At 61.0% G+C, this 13,865-nt stretch overlaps 1 protein-coding gene across 8 annotated transcripts in view; it reads left to right on the top strand.

Annotated features, from left to right (window-relative positions):
• Positions 1–6,678, top strand: part of Casz1 (castor zinc finger 1) — a 152,360-nt gene extending 145,682 nt beyond the window's left edge. For all 8 annotated transcript variants that reach the window (XM_070037340.1, XM_070037337.1, XM_070037338.1 and 5 more), the window contains 4 exons: positions 408–579; positions 2,492–2,643; positions 2,775–2,916; positions 5,513–6,678. In XM_070037340.1, coding sequence (XP_069893441.1) covers positions 408–579; positions 2,492–2,643; positions 2,775–2,916; positions 5,513–6,678 — 1,632 coding nt within the window. The remainder of the gene's footprint in view (positions 1–407; positions 580–2,491; positions 2,644–2,774; positions 2,917–5,512) is intronic.
• Positions 6,679–13,865: the final 7,187 nt, after the last annotated feature.

Raw genomic sequence — 13,865 nt, 5'->3', positions numbered from 1 at the left:
GCATTGGGTCTGTGGTCTGGGTCTTCAGGAAAAACTGCTAGAGATCAATTACTGATGTCTCCCGACAGCTGAGCATCCAGGAAAGCCAGCTAGACAAGATTAGTGATATCTGCCTGAGTCTCGGCATATGGAGGAGTGCTGGGATAGATTCATAATGTCTACCTAGATCATATAGGAGAGAGTAGTAAGGTAAATGAATGATGTCGGCTCTGGATGTGGCATTCTCTGATTAGGGATTGCAGGATTGCCAGCTGGACTGTTTTAGTGGAATGACCAAAGGGACACACAGTGTTTTACCCTGTGAGAGCTCTCCATGTGACTGTGTTTTCTGGACATGAGCATGGAAGAACCCACATGCAGAGGGCCCAGCGGAGCCTGCCTGTCCTGACCCCGGTCTTCTCACGCAGCACTGTGAGTTCCGGATGCGCGGGCACTACCACTGTCTCCGAACTGGCTGCTACTTTGTGACCAACATCACTACCAAACTGCCGTGGCACATAAAGAAGCATGAGAAGGCAGAGCGGCGGGCGGCCAATGGATTCAAATACTTCACCAAGCGTGAGGAGTGCGGCAGACTAGGTACCTGAAGCCAGGGCTGAGGCGGGGGCTTCTAGCAAGTGTCAGGACTGTGGCTCTGGCCTCTGGGGATTGGGTGGCTTGGGCCAATTCACTTTAAGCCCTAGCCCCAAAAGTGCTGAGGACTTAGATCTGAAATCCAGGTACCCCCCCCCCCACACACACACATGCCCCTCATGCAGCAGATGCCACAGACGGCAAAGTGGCTGTTTGGGTAAACAGCCTGGGAAAAAGGTGGTCCGAGCCTCCCCCTCCCCGCTCCGCTACCCCCAGACAATGCCCCGGGACCCCACTGCTGGATGCAGGGCTGCACTTATGTCAGTTTCCTTCTCAAGGGCCATGCAGGTCAGCTCTTCAGAGTCCCAGAGTTTCCCTGTCCTGGGATGTCTTTCCACAGCGTTAACTTGAGGTTCTGTCTGAACGGAGCCGCAGTGTACTCATTCATTTGTTCATCTGACCATTAGAGCAAGTGTCACTGCTGGGGTGGCAGTGGGCCGTGCTGGGAGCTGGCTTGGCGCTAGCAGTCAGGCTCATCACCGACATTTTGGGCTCAGCAGGAGCCCTGGCGATGGGAGACACAGGGAGGAGATGACCAGGGGTGGGAAGAAGCAGCCACCAAGACTCTGAGCGTGGCAGCTGCTGAGAGCCAAGGTCCCATGGGGAACAGAGCCTCCTGCCAACCCCGTGGCCTGAACTTCTGGGGGTGCCCAGAGGGCCAGCAGGCAGAGGCAGAGCTGTCCCCGGGCCTCGGAACGGAGCCACGTGTTTGTGGGCCTGCCTAGATGGGGCAGGAATCTCCCGAGAACTCAACTGTCAGGCAGGGCAGTGGCAGGCATCCACTGCGTCCAGACCAGGCCTCTGGCCCTGTGCTGGCCGTGGTGGTGGTGGTGGTGGCACGCTGGCCCTTCCATAGGCAGAGGGGGCATGTCTCCAAGACGACTGCAGGACAAGAAAGGAAACAAAGCTTTCCTTCGAGTAATCGTTCCAAAAGGACCCGTGGCCGGGAGAGGACTGGCAACCACAGCAACCGGTGTCAATACCCTCGGCCTCTGCTGGTTCCAGGGCTCAGTTTACAGCTGTCAGGGGATTCTGGAGTTCCCATTATTTACTCAACTTTTGGTATTTTTGGTGGTAGCTGGGGCTAAACAAAGCTGAGGGATGACATAAGACACCTGGCCAGCTTGGTGCCCTGGCAACGGGCAGGCCCTCACCTGCCCTTAGCTGCTCTGTTTGTTCTCAGCCCAAAGCAAAGCAGAGGTGGGTGGGGGTGGGGTCGGGGCAGAAGCCAGCCAACCATCTAAGCAAGGTCTGGGGCACAGGCAGCATCCCTAGTGCCCCGGAGGAGGAGAAGGCAGATGGAGGTGGCTGGCTGGTGGACAGGGTCTATGATGGTCCGTTGGCCTAGAGTTGTGTATAGGACGCGGGATGGGGGCCAGCCTGCTGCATGCCTCTGGGCTAGGCCAGAAGGAAGGCCCAGGTTTGGACAGCCAGGTAGCTGTGGACTTCCTGAGGGACTGGTCCAGGTACAAGATTTTCTCCTAAGAATGCACCTATCTTAGCTACTCAGGAAATGAGATCTGAAGGTTGTGGTTCAAAGCCAGCCCAGACAGGAAAGCGGTAGAGTACCAGCTTTGGGCAAAAAAAAGCTAAGTGAGAGCACCCAGCCACTGGGTGCTGACTTCAAGTCCCAGTATACACACACACACACACACGCACACACGCACGCGCGCACACACACACACACACACACACACAAATGCATCTTCGGAGAAAATTCCCTTTTCCCAAATTGCAGGCCAGGTGTCTGTGGGCCACACTTCCCCTGTGCCCAGAACAGTGCCCAGTGCCCAGTGCCCAGGGGGTGGTATGAGCACTGGCTGGCTGAGGACTCATGCCAGGGGGGCTGTGTCTACAGGCTGCAAGTACAACCAGGTGAACAGCCACTTCCACTGCATCCGGGAAGGCTGCCAGTTCTCCTTCCTCCTCAAGCACCAGATGACCTCCCATGCCCGGAAGCACATGCGGAGGATGCTGGGGAAGAACTTCGACCGCGTGCCTCCCTCCCAGGTGAGAACTCAGAGCAGGCCGGAAGTCCTGCCCACCTAGGGTGCACAGCACCGCCCAGTCTGTGCTCACATGTGCAGAGCTTGCTGCCCAAAGTGACAGCTGACATCTCAGGGACTCCCACTTCCTTTCAGGGTCCCCCAAGCCTGATGGATGTGGAGACAGACGAGGGCATGGATTACACGGGCTGCAGCCCGGGCGCCGCGTCCTCAGAGTCCTCCACCATGGACCGCAGCTGCTCCAGCACCCCAGTCGGCAACGAGAGCACGGCGGCAGGTGAGCGGCAGGCCCAGCTCTGCGGAATGCACCCGGGACGAGAGTTCACGGTCCATCAGTGACCTCCAAGATAGGCTGCTGGTCCGTGGGACGTGGGTCATTGAGGCCACTTCCTGCCATAGCCACTTCCCCAGGGCTCCGCCCCTCGCTTCGGTTTCCTGGTGAGGATCCTGGGCCTGGCTTCTCAGAGCTACAGAGAAAACACAGTGCAGCCCCTGCCGCTGGGCCAGGTGCAGAGGCTCAGCCCTCCTGTACCGGCCCTGCTTCCAGCCTCCATCTGGCCTCCAGCCCAGCCTGGGCCCCGGAGGCTTCTGCCCGCTAGGCCAGCACACCTGGCCGGCCACCAGGACCTCTGCCCACATTGCCCCTGCTGGCCTCTCTCCTCCGGCCAGGCCCCTCCTCCCTCTTCTTCGTGGCACCTCTCTCTACTCATCTGTCCACATATTTTCATATCATACTAGTTTCTGCCATCAGGTTTCTCATTTTGGTTCTTTGTGTTTGTTTCTTCTTTGTTTTTGGTTTCCTTTTTTTTTTTTTTTTTTTCTGCTTTTCTCCACCCTCTCCAGGCTGCCCGGCGCCTCCTCCTCCTCCTCTTCCTCCTCCTGCTGCTGCTGGTGACGAGGCTGCCCAGGCTGCCTGCGGGGCTCTGCAGCCCCCCCTGACTCCATCCTTCCCACCGGCTGTGATCCGGCCGCCCCTTCCCCCCCTCCCATGCCTCCTCTCTCCGTCCTGTCTCTCATACTCTCTGCTCAGTGCCACTCTCGGAGCCAGCCGGGGCCTGGCCCACCCCATCAGCAGCCCGCCCAGCTTCCCGCCCGCCACTGCCACTCCAACTCCAGTCAAAAGTGACGTCCCCCTAGTTCAGGATGCCGCAGGTAACGCATACAGAGTGTGCTCACGCAGGGTCTCTCCTGGGTCTGCTGCCCCAGGGGATCCTTGGGGCCGTGGCATAGGACCTCTCTAACCCCCCCCCCTTTTCTGTGGCCAGCAGAGCCCAGGACAGAGCCACCCCTCACCTGTAACAACAGCCACGCGCTGGGCGCCAGAGCCCGCTCCCTGTCCCAAGGGCTGCTGCTCAGGTGCCAGCATGGCATCTGCGGTTTGCCTTCTTGCCAGGTTCCTGCTGGCTGCCCCGGGGGGGATCCCACCCTCCTTGGCTAGGGCAGAGCCTGTGCCCGCAGCTCTCAGAGCCCATCTGAGCCCTGCCCACCTTCGGAGGGTCCTGCCATTTACTGGCCTGAGGAGGGAAGGCAGATCTCCGTGGCGTATGCAGTGGTTACCCCCTGCCCCACCCCCGATGTCCACAGCCCCACCAGGACTGACTGCCCTGTCCCTGCCCCACCCCCATGTCCACAGCCCCACTAGGACTGACTGTCCTGTCCCTGCCCCACCCCTGATGTGCAGAGCCCCACCTGGACTGACTGCCCTGTCCCTGGGGTGTAGCTGTCACCCCTCTTCCCTCACCATTCATTCTCACTGGGCACAACCACTGCATGGAGAGGGTTAGGGTGTTGAGCAGAGGCCCCCCACTCCTGTGGAATTTCCCCCGTCCACAGGCCCTGCCCCACCCCCCTTCGTCTGCAGGGACGGCTGTCTGAGTTTGCCGCAGTCATGGGGCAGTTAGTCACTGAGAGGTCAGAGTGGGGGCCATGCGTTCCAGTCCGGCTCAGGGAGGCCGAGCTGGCCAGCCACATGGAGAAACCTAGAGATGGTCCCCACCACGATGGCCAGGGCTGGGCTCGCTCCTGAGGAGCAGAGCAGTCTAGGGAATGCTGGGACCCACTGCCCCACCCCTAGTGCCCAGGCAGCGGTGGGCTTGGCCACGCCCCTGCCCCTCCCCCGCCGCTGCAGCCACTGCAGGTGCCTCCCAGGAAGGCGTAGAGAAGCCGCTGGTGGTCTTGGTTGGCAGGCCGGGGCCAGGGTTGCCTTCGTGGCCAACAGGGACCCTGTCCCCAGTTGCAGTCCTGGTCCAAGAAGCCAGGGAGGGAGAGCGTCATTGTGGTGTGCAGCTTCCTGACGCTCCTTGGCCCCACTAGAGGCAGGAGCTGCCCCCAGACCATAAGGAAGCTTCTGGTAGCCAGGCCGTAGTGCTCCTCCGGCCAGGGAGGTACAGCCCCACGTGGCCCTGGGGCGCCGGGCACCCCCACGGGGAGGAGACAGGTCCCCTGCACAGACGGGCAGCGACCAGGGACAGGCCGACCAGTGGGAAAGGAGCCGCCTGGCCCTCATTAGAGGCAGGCTTGCGAGGGTGCCCTGGCCGACGTCCAACTTGGGTAATTGCACTCTGCCGACCTAGATTCCCCCTTCAGCTTCAATTAGCACGGGGACGCGTCCTCGCTTCCCACCCAAACCGGCCCGGAAGCGGCCACCCGTCCCGGTGGGGCCGCTCGGCCTGCCACGCGGGGACACCCAGGATTCCCCCCACCCCCCGCGGGCTGGGGGAGGAAGGGGAGCCCGGGGCCCCGCTGTTCCGTGGGGAGGTGGTGTGTGTGTGAGGCCCGCAGGTCAGGGGGAGCCGCGGGATGGTCCCGCAGCGGCGACCCTGCCCCCCTCCCCGGCTTCCCTTCCACGCTGACCCGCGCCCCCCCTCCCCCAGGGAACACCATCTCCATGCCCGCGGCCTCGGGGGCCAAGAAGCGGTTCTGGATCATCGAGGACATGTCCCCCTTCGGCAAGCGGCGGAAGACGGCGTCGTCGCGCAAGATGCTGGACGAGGGCATGATGCTGGAGGGCTTCCGGCGCTTCGACCTCTACGAGGACTGCAAGGACGCGGCGTGCCAGTTCTCGCTCAAGGTCACGCACTACCACTGCACGCGCGAGAACTGCGGCTACAAGTTCTGCGGGCGCACACACATGTACAAGCACGCGCAGCACCACGACCGCGTGGACAACCTGGTGCTGGACGACTTCAAGCGCTTCAAGGCGTCGCTCAGCTGCCACTTCGCCGACTGCCCGTTCTCGGGCCGCAGCACGCACTTCCACTGCCTGCGCTGCCGCTTCCGCTGCACCGACAGCACCAAGGTGACGGCGCACCGCAAGCACCACGGCAAGCAGGACGTGATCAGCGCCGCCGGCTTCCGCCAGTTCAGCTCGAGCGCCGACTGCGCGGTGCCCGACTGCAAGTACAAGCTCAAGTGCTCGCACTTCCACTGCACGCACCCGGGCTGCCGCCACACCGTGGTGGGCATGTCGCAGATGGACTCGCACAAGCGCAAGCACGAGAAGCAGGAGCGCGGGGAGCCGCCCGCCGCCGCCGCCGCCGCCAGCGCCGAGCACGCGCCCGCGCCCGCCGGCCCGGACGGCGCGCTCCCGCGGCCCGAGCCCGGGGCCTCGCTGCTCTTCCTGCAGACGGCGGCCGCCGGCCTGGGCCTGGCGCTGGGCGACGCCGCGGCCGCGGCCGCCGCGGGGGACCCCGGCCCGTCCGGCCCCGTTCCCGGCCCGCCCCGCGACGGCCCCGCCGCCGCCCCCGCCACGGCCCCGGCCACGGGCGGGGAGTCCTCGCAGGATGACGACGACCTGGACGAGCTGGAGCTGCCCGAGGAGGAGGCCGAGGATGACGACGACGACGAAGACGACGACGAGGACGACGACGAGGAGGAGGAGGAGGACGACGACGACGACGAGGACCTGCGCACCGACTCGGAGGAGTCGCTGCCCGAGGCGGCGGCCGTGGCCGTGGCGGGCGAGGCGGGCGCGCGGACCCCGGCGCTGGCGGCCCTGGGCGGCCCCGGCCCCGCGCCCGCCGCCGCGTCGTCGCCGTAGCCACCCGCGCCGCCGCCGCCGCCGCCACCTCGGCCCCAAGGACCGCCGTCGCCGCGCGGGCCCCGGCCGCCCCGCCGGTGCTTCCGGACCCCGAGTCCGTCTCAGGACCGAGGCGGGGACCCCCCCTGGTGCTCCGGGCCGCCCGCGCCCTCTCGCCCCCCGCCGGAACGCAGCGCAGCGCCCCAGGACGCGGCTGCCCACCGTCCGCTGAAGCCGGGGGTCTTCAGGGAATCCGCAGGTGCTCTCGGCGGCCGGAAGCGGGGCTCGGAGCCGGCCCGGGCCTCCGCCGCGGGGTCCCCGCCGCTGGGGTTCCCCTCAGTGCAGCTAAGACACCACCCTCCCCCGCTCGGGGCGGGCGGGCCAGAGGGCGGGCAGCACGGGTGACACGGACAGGGACGTCGAGGAAATCTCATGGAATTAACCCCCTCCCCGCCGGCTGCGGCCCGCGGTAAAATGAAATGAGGCGCAGCCCGTGGGGTGCGGGGAGCCGGGGTCTCGGCCTCCCCCCGTGGAGCGAGCGGGAAGGATGTGACTGGCTTTGGCTTTAAATATTCAGAATGGGGGGGGGGGAAACCACAAGAAAGTTGTACAGTATTTTTCCTGTAAAGGCTATTATTCTACGTAGAACAAAAAGAAAATTTAAAAAATACAGGCGGGGGCGCGTGCACGCGGGTGGGGGCGCGTGCGCGGGGACGGGGGCGCGTGCGCGGGGACGGGGGGCGCGTGCGCGGGGACGGGGGCGCGTGCGCGGGGACGGGCGGGGGCGCGTGCACGGGCGCGCAGCCGCCGCCGCCCCCCCTCCCGCCCCAGGCCCGCCGAGGGTGGAGAACGGAGTGCAATTGCAGTTTCTCCCGTGGGAGCGTGTCGGTTTATCTGCGAGGCCTTAGCCGATGGAGGCTGTCTGTCTGTCTGTCTTCACACTAGCACTGATGGGGCGCTGCGTGATTCCGACGCTTAACTTGAATTTTGTAGACACAAGGAGACAAGGACTGCCGCCGTCGCCTCCATTTGTAGTTCATTTAACACCGGGGATCTTTCTCCTCTCGGTTGTGCGTGTGGCGGTAGAGGCCTCTCCCCCCCCCCCCCCCCCCCCGTGGCTTCAGTTCGTTTTCTTATCGTCTGGGATGTGTCCGTGTGTCCGTGTGGGTGCGGCCTCCCGGACACGGCCGCGAAGCCATCCCAGCCCTGCGGCCGCCCGGCCCGGGAGCGCCTGCGGCATCGTGTGCCCCCTGCACCCCGGGCCGGGGGCGCAGGGCTGGGGCGCAGGGCGGTCCAGGGGAGCGGCCCCGACGGGGGCCACGGCTTTTTCTTCTTTCCTTTTCTCTGTGTGCGTGAGTGTGTGCGTGCGCGTGCGTGTGCGCGTGCGTGTGTCGGCTGCCCACAGCCAGAAAGCCAGGACAGTCTGGATGGAGAGGAGCGGGGAGGGAGGAGCGGTCCGAGGGTGTGCACCCGACCCACCGGGAAATCAGCTGATTCCTTGACAGCCCCACCAGAGCCTCATGAAGTTCGTGGGCACCACGTGCTGCTGCTGAGCGTCGGCCCAGACTGACCTGCCACAGGAGCCTGCCTCTGTGGAAGGAGTTTTGTAAAGGAAAAAACATTTTTCAATGTAGCAAAATCAAAACAAAAAAAAGAAAAGGAAAAAGAAGATGCGACAACAGTGCGAAGTCTAGCCTTTTGTAACTTCCATATTGCACACTAGGACTATAAGCCATTGCTAGCTAGCTCATTTTGAATTTTAACGTGTAACTTTTGTTTTATTTTCTTTCTGTGGGGAAAACGATGCTTGATCCACCAATGCTCTTTTTAATGTTTTATAACTATGTATGTGTATATATATAAATATGAAATAATATGTATGCACATATGTGTGTATATATCTATATGTATATACATATATAGATATATAGAGATATATAGAGGTTTTGAGACAAAAATGCAGAACGTGAAACCGAACTGAACAGCGTGTGCTCTGATTACTTGAATCTGGTCTCCTCGGCACCTGGTTATTAAGAACTGAATATTTTTCCACTTGAATTTAGTGCTATTAGAAATTTAATATATGTGTTTTATTTATTTGATTTTTTTTTGCATGACTGATGCAAGGTTTGACATTTTCACTCAATAAAAACTGGAAAAAAAATCCATCAAGTTATCTTTTATTTTTAAAATCACCCCCAAGCGGCTGGCTGCGTCCCAGCTGTGTGGAGTGGTTCAGACGGGGCTGGCTCATGTGCCAGCCAGCGGAGGGGAGGAGGGAGCTGGTCACCTTCAAGCCTGGCAAAGAAGGGAGGAGGGGGACAGACCCGCTTTGCCCCGGGCATCAGGCCAGAGTCACCCAGAGGTTTCTAGAGACGGGGTGGAAAGGTGGCATCGGTCCCCCAACCCTGCCTGAACCTTCCTTGAAGCTCAGCAACCCTCAGGCAGGGCCATCTGAAGCCTTAGGGCCTCCGGCCAACCCCTCCTGGACCACGCTGCAGGGCTACAGGACTGTCACTTGGCAGGCCAGCTCTCTCCCCCTCCCTCGCTCCTTCCTCCTTCCTGCAGGGACCTGCCCGGCTGAGAACAGTGCGTACCCGGATCCATTCCGGATGCTGGCAGGCCTCCTGCCCGGAGAACATGGTGGCAGAGCCCGAAAGGCCAGTTCCCAGGTCTACAGCCTCCAGGCCGGCCCCACGCTGCTGGTGCTGGTGGCATCATAGCTGGGGGACTCCCTCAGCAGCAGCTATCAGGTTTGGGAGGGTAACCCCTATGGGCCCCAACACTTCGGGCCTGTGGCCAGCTGTTCATCCGCCCCATCATCAGCATCGTCTTGCCAGCCCCTCCCTGAGCTGGCCGCACGAGGTGTGGCAGAGGACGGGCTCGCGCGTCCACCCTGGGCTGTGCTGGCTTCGGGGTGGGGGAACCCCAGCAGGAGCGCCTCTCCCTCCCTCGGAGCACCGGGCAGGGCGTCATTTTCCGGCACCAAGCCTTGTCTCCAGCTCATCCTGGCACAGAGGGCCCACCCCTCCCGCTCCTCCTGGAGCAGCCGCCAGCTATTTACATAAATATGTTTGTAACAGACATGAAAATATATACTTTTTTGGTCTTATTAAAATGTTCAAGTTGGAACTCGCCTATTGTTTGTGGATATCTCAATTGGGTGAAATAAAACAGTGAGTAATTTATGGGATAAAACACAAGTTCAACAAATTAGAAACCATGATTGGAGCTTCATGGGGCCCTGGGGGGCCACGCAGCCTCCGGGGGGCCACAGGTGAGGCAGGGAGCCAAGCCCCGACCTCAGCCGCGGCGGGCTGGTAGGTGGCGAGGCCTCGGGGGGCCCCTCCGGGCTGGAGCAGCGGGCAGTGGGGACCTCTCTTAGGAGCAGCTCCTTTGCTCCTAGGCCTTGGGGAAGAAAGGTAAGGCAGGACTTGGGGCAGTTTGCTGACCTTGACTAGAGCCTATTACCCCCCCCCTGCCCCCCCTCACACACACACTGCTCCCTTCTCTCCCAGGGCTCTCAGCGTGACCATGTCTCAGTACTAGGAGAGGAGATGGCCCTGCCAGGGGCAGGTCCTACATCCAAGCCAGGACCCAGCCAAGACACGGAGTCTTAGGGGAATAGGCTGCCCGGCCCAGGGCAAAGAAAAGAGCCATGTATATGCACCCCTACCCCACCGCCTAGAGCCAGGGGGGAGCCCAAGGCTGTGGGTGGCACCCCACCCCAGGGAAGGGCGTGGGGAGCAGCCCCAGACCCTAGCACGTTCCCAGTGGCATGGTGGACTTGGGAGGAAACGTAGTAACACGTTTTCCCTGTGGGATTTAGTTCGCTGCGGTGGGATGACGCTTCTGCACCCCAACTGGGACACAAACAAGAGCCTCAAAACCTCTGGGAAGGGCCAGAAGCAGCTGCGTTCAACTGCCTGTCTCCTCCTCAGGCTAGAGCGGTGTGCAGCAGCTCATCTCCCGCCCCGGGGACGGGGACAGGGGAGGGGGCAGGGGGAGGGCACATCCAGGTCGCTGAGCCAGGGGGACTGTCAGCCCACCATCATGAAAGGTGCTCCTGACCACACAGGGAGCCTTGGTCCAGGGCCCAGACACAGGGGTGGGAAAGAAAGTGTCACGACACCCCCCCCCCTGCCACCAGCCCAGCCCAGCCCAGGCCTCCAAGGGGCAGCACCCCCAAACAGCCCCGGAATCACAGGACCGTGCCAGGAGCAGAAAGGCCACCCGTGACACCCTTGCTGAGGCGCTGGTGGCTCTCAGGAGGCTCCAGCCTGGCATGGTGAGCAGAGGGCGGCGGGACCCAGCTGTGCGGCCTCAGCGGGCCCATTGCCCTCAGCCCCTCAGTCCCGCTGGAGCCTGCAGAGGCTGCCTGCCACGCCCTGCTGTCTAAAGGCGCCCTGCATCTGTCTATAGGTGCCCGGGAGACAAGCCTCCCTGGGTCACAAGCCCAGGGCCAAAGCTTCCATGGCTTGACTTACCATCAATTACATTCAGTAGAAGCCACAGGCCGTCTGCTGGAGCAGGCCGCTTCCTCTGTGGACAGCACAGGCAGTCGCCAGGCAAGGCTGGCTGGCTGTGTGGGGCTGGCCGTCTTACGAAATGGCATTGGTGGCATGAAGTTCCATATTGGGTGTTCGGTGTGTGTCCTGTCTTCAACCCACAGGGGATTACAGGGTTATAACTGATCCTAAAGGATCAGTATTGCTTAAAACTATGAATGGCCCTGTCATTTCCTCTGTGTGTGTGTGTGTGAGAGAGAGAGTGTGTGTGTGTGTGTCCTGGGACTTGAACTCAAGGCTTGGGTGCAGTCCCTTAGCTTTTTCACTCAAGGCTGGCTCTCTCCCACTTGAGCCACAGTTCCACTTCCAGCTTTTTGGTGGTTAAGAATCTTGTGGACTTTCCTGCCCAGGCTAGTTTCAACCTACTATCCTCTGATTTCAGCCTCCTGAGTAGTTAGGACTACAGGCATGACCAGTGCCTGGCTGTTTTGTTTGAGACAGGGTCTTATTGTGATACCCAGGCTGGCCCTGAACTCCTGGGCTCATGCAATTCTCCTATCATAGGCCCTGGATTAGCTGGGACTATAGGCATGTACAACCATACCTGGCAACCCTGTCACTTTAAAGAAAGTTCTCCCGGCACTTGCCATAGAGCAAGGAAAGGCTCCAGGCATCTCCTTATAAAGTTATTATAATCTGATTTCTTCCAGAACACAAACTCTTAAGCTTGATGAACAGAATCATTAAGACTTGCTCATGTTACAGGTAAAGTCACCCAAAATATTGGCTGAAATTCCAGGCTGGCCTGGGGCTGTGTGCAGAGGAGTGTGACGAGTACGTCACATGCCAGCTCAGGCCTGGAAGCAGCCTGAGTGCCCTGGAGGTGTCTGCTCAGCTGCACTCCGTGGCCGGGTGACAGCAGCTGAGGATGGGGAGGGAAAGGAGAGCAGCCAAGCCCCACCTGTGGGGAAGGAAGCCCAGCCTTCACGGAGCCACTCTCCGCGCGGGGTCAGACCCTGTCCTGCCAGTGCCTCGGACGCAGTCTCAGCGGCACTGCAGACGTCACAATCCTGAGGACAGCCGGACCTGCCTCCTCCCACTTGGGGAGTTGCTGTGCCCTGGCGGGTCACGGGGGTCTTGGCGGGGTGCAGGGGCACTGCAGGTCATTCAGCAGATGACCCGCACCGTGGAGGTCCTGTGTGTGTGTGTGTGTGTGTGTGTGTGTGTGTGTGTGTTGGGGGGGGTCAGGGGGAGAAGGATGTGTGCGCGCTGATCCAGGGGCTTGAACTCTGGGCCTGCACTGTCCCATAGCTTTTCTGCTCAAGGCTAGCACTTTACCTCTTGAACTAAGAGGTAGCTCATGGCTTTTTGCTGGTTAATTGGAGATAAGAGTCTCATGAACTTTCCTACTTGGGCTGGCCTCAAATCAGAATCCTCAGATCTTAGCCTCGACAGTAACTAGGATCACAGATGGTGTGAGGCACTGGTGGCTGGCTTGAGGTGCCCATCATTAAAGAAGAGAGAAAGGGTGAGAGCCGACTGCCAGAGATGGAGGGGGCAGAAGAGGGAGGCCTGCTTCCCGCCCGCCTGGACTGACTGGCTGCTTGGCCGCGGATACGTACTGGATGAGAGGGGAAACGCAGCGCTCCCAGCAAACCCTTTTCCCGACCTGGGTGTCCCCTTGCTCGGTTGAGGGGCTCCGAGCAGGAGCTGCTGGTTCCACAGTGATCACCTGGATGCTTGTGTCTCTCACCCTCCCTGGGTGACACAAATGCCAAGGCAAGGGAGAAGCTCTGTCCTTCACAGCAAGGTGCCCTGCCCAAGGTATACCCCACAAGTGACCGGGCACTGGGGGAGGCCTGGCTGGGGTGAAGGGAGGCCCCCCGGGGAAGCCAGGACAGCAGCGCTCGGAGCACAGGGGCAAGTTCCTTCCTAAAGGACACTTTATAAAAAGACACTGTAATTGGGTTTAATAATGTACTCCCCTTCCAGCAAGGGCCGACAGGCGCTGCCTGCTGCTCACTTCTGCCCCATTCCAAATATTTTTACCTTATTTGGATGAAATGCATTATTTTTCTAATGAAAGGCTTTTTTTCAAAGGGCCGTTTTCCCTCGTCCAGCCGCTGCCTTTATTAGGCAGCACTCTCGCTGTTTTGGGGAGGGGTTTTTTCCTCCCTGAAGTCACGCCAGACTCGCTGGCCTCAAAAGCTGAACTCTGTGCTCAGGACCCATGGGGGCCAAGGGCCTCGGGGTCCACGTTCCCATCCCTTCCCTTGGGAGCTTGAGCCCGGGACCTTCCAGTCTGCTGGCCCCCCAGGTGCGAGCCTGGTGGCTCCTCTTCTAGGGGACAGGGAGACAAAAGGCACAGGTCACAGCACCCCAATCCCAAATCCTCTGGCTTCATCTGCATCCCAGGGTCTCTTCCCTCGGGCCTCCCATTCCATGCCCACTAGACAGGAGCGCAGAAGTCACAGGCAATGACCAACGGTCACTGAACCAAAGAAGGCTGTGATCTTGGGAAACATTTCCAAGGTGTCCTATCTGCCACAGAGGGGGGGGGGGCTCCCCCCGCACCCCCTATCCCCAGGCATGGCTAGCCAGGGTGGGATGTGACCCACCCCCTGCTGGTCCATCTTGGGCCTGCCTGCCTCCCTCAAGGGCTCAAGGCCAGGCTGGCGGCACGGGGCTGCTGGGGCGAGG

Source organism: Dipodomys merriami, unplaced genomic scaffold (genome assembly GCF_024711535.1).
Source record: "Dipodomys merriami isolate MVZ:Mamm:240054 unplaced genomic scaffold, mDipMer1.0.p SCAF_28, whole genome shotgun sequence".
Classification (NCBI taxonomy): Eukaryota; Metazoa; Chordata; class Mammalia; order Rodentia; family Heteromyidae; genus Dipodomys; species Dipodomys merriami.
Note: the sequence above shows the minus strand (reverse complement) of the source record. Positions and strands in the feature narration are given on the sequence as shown.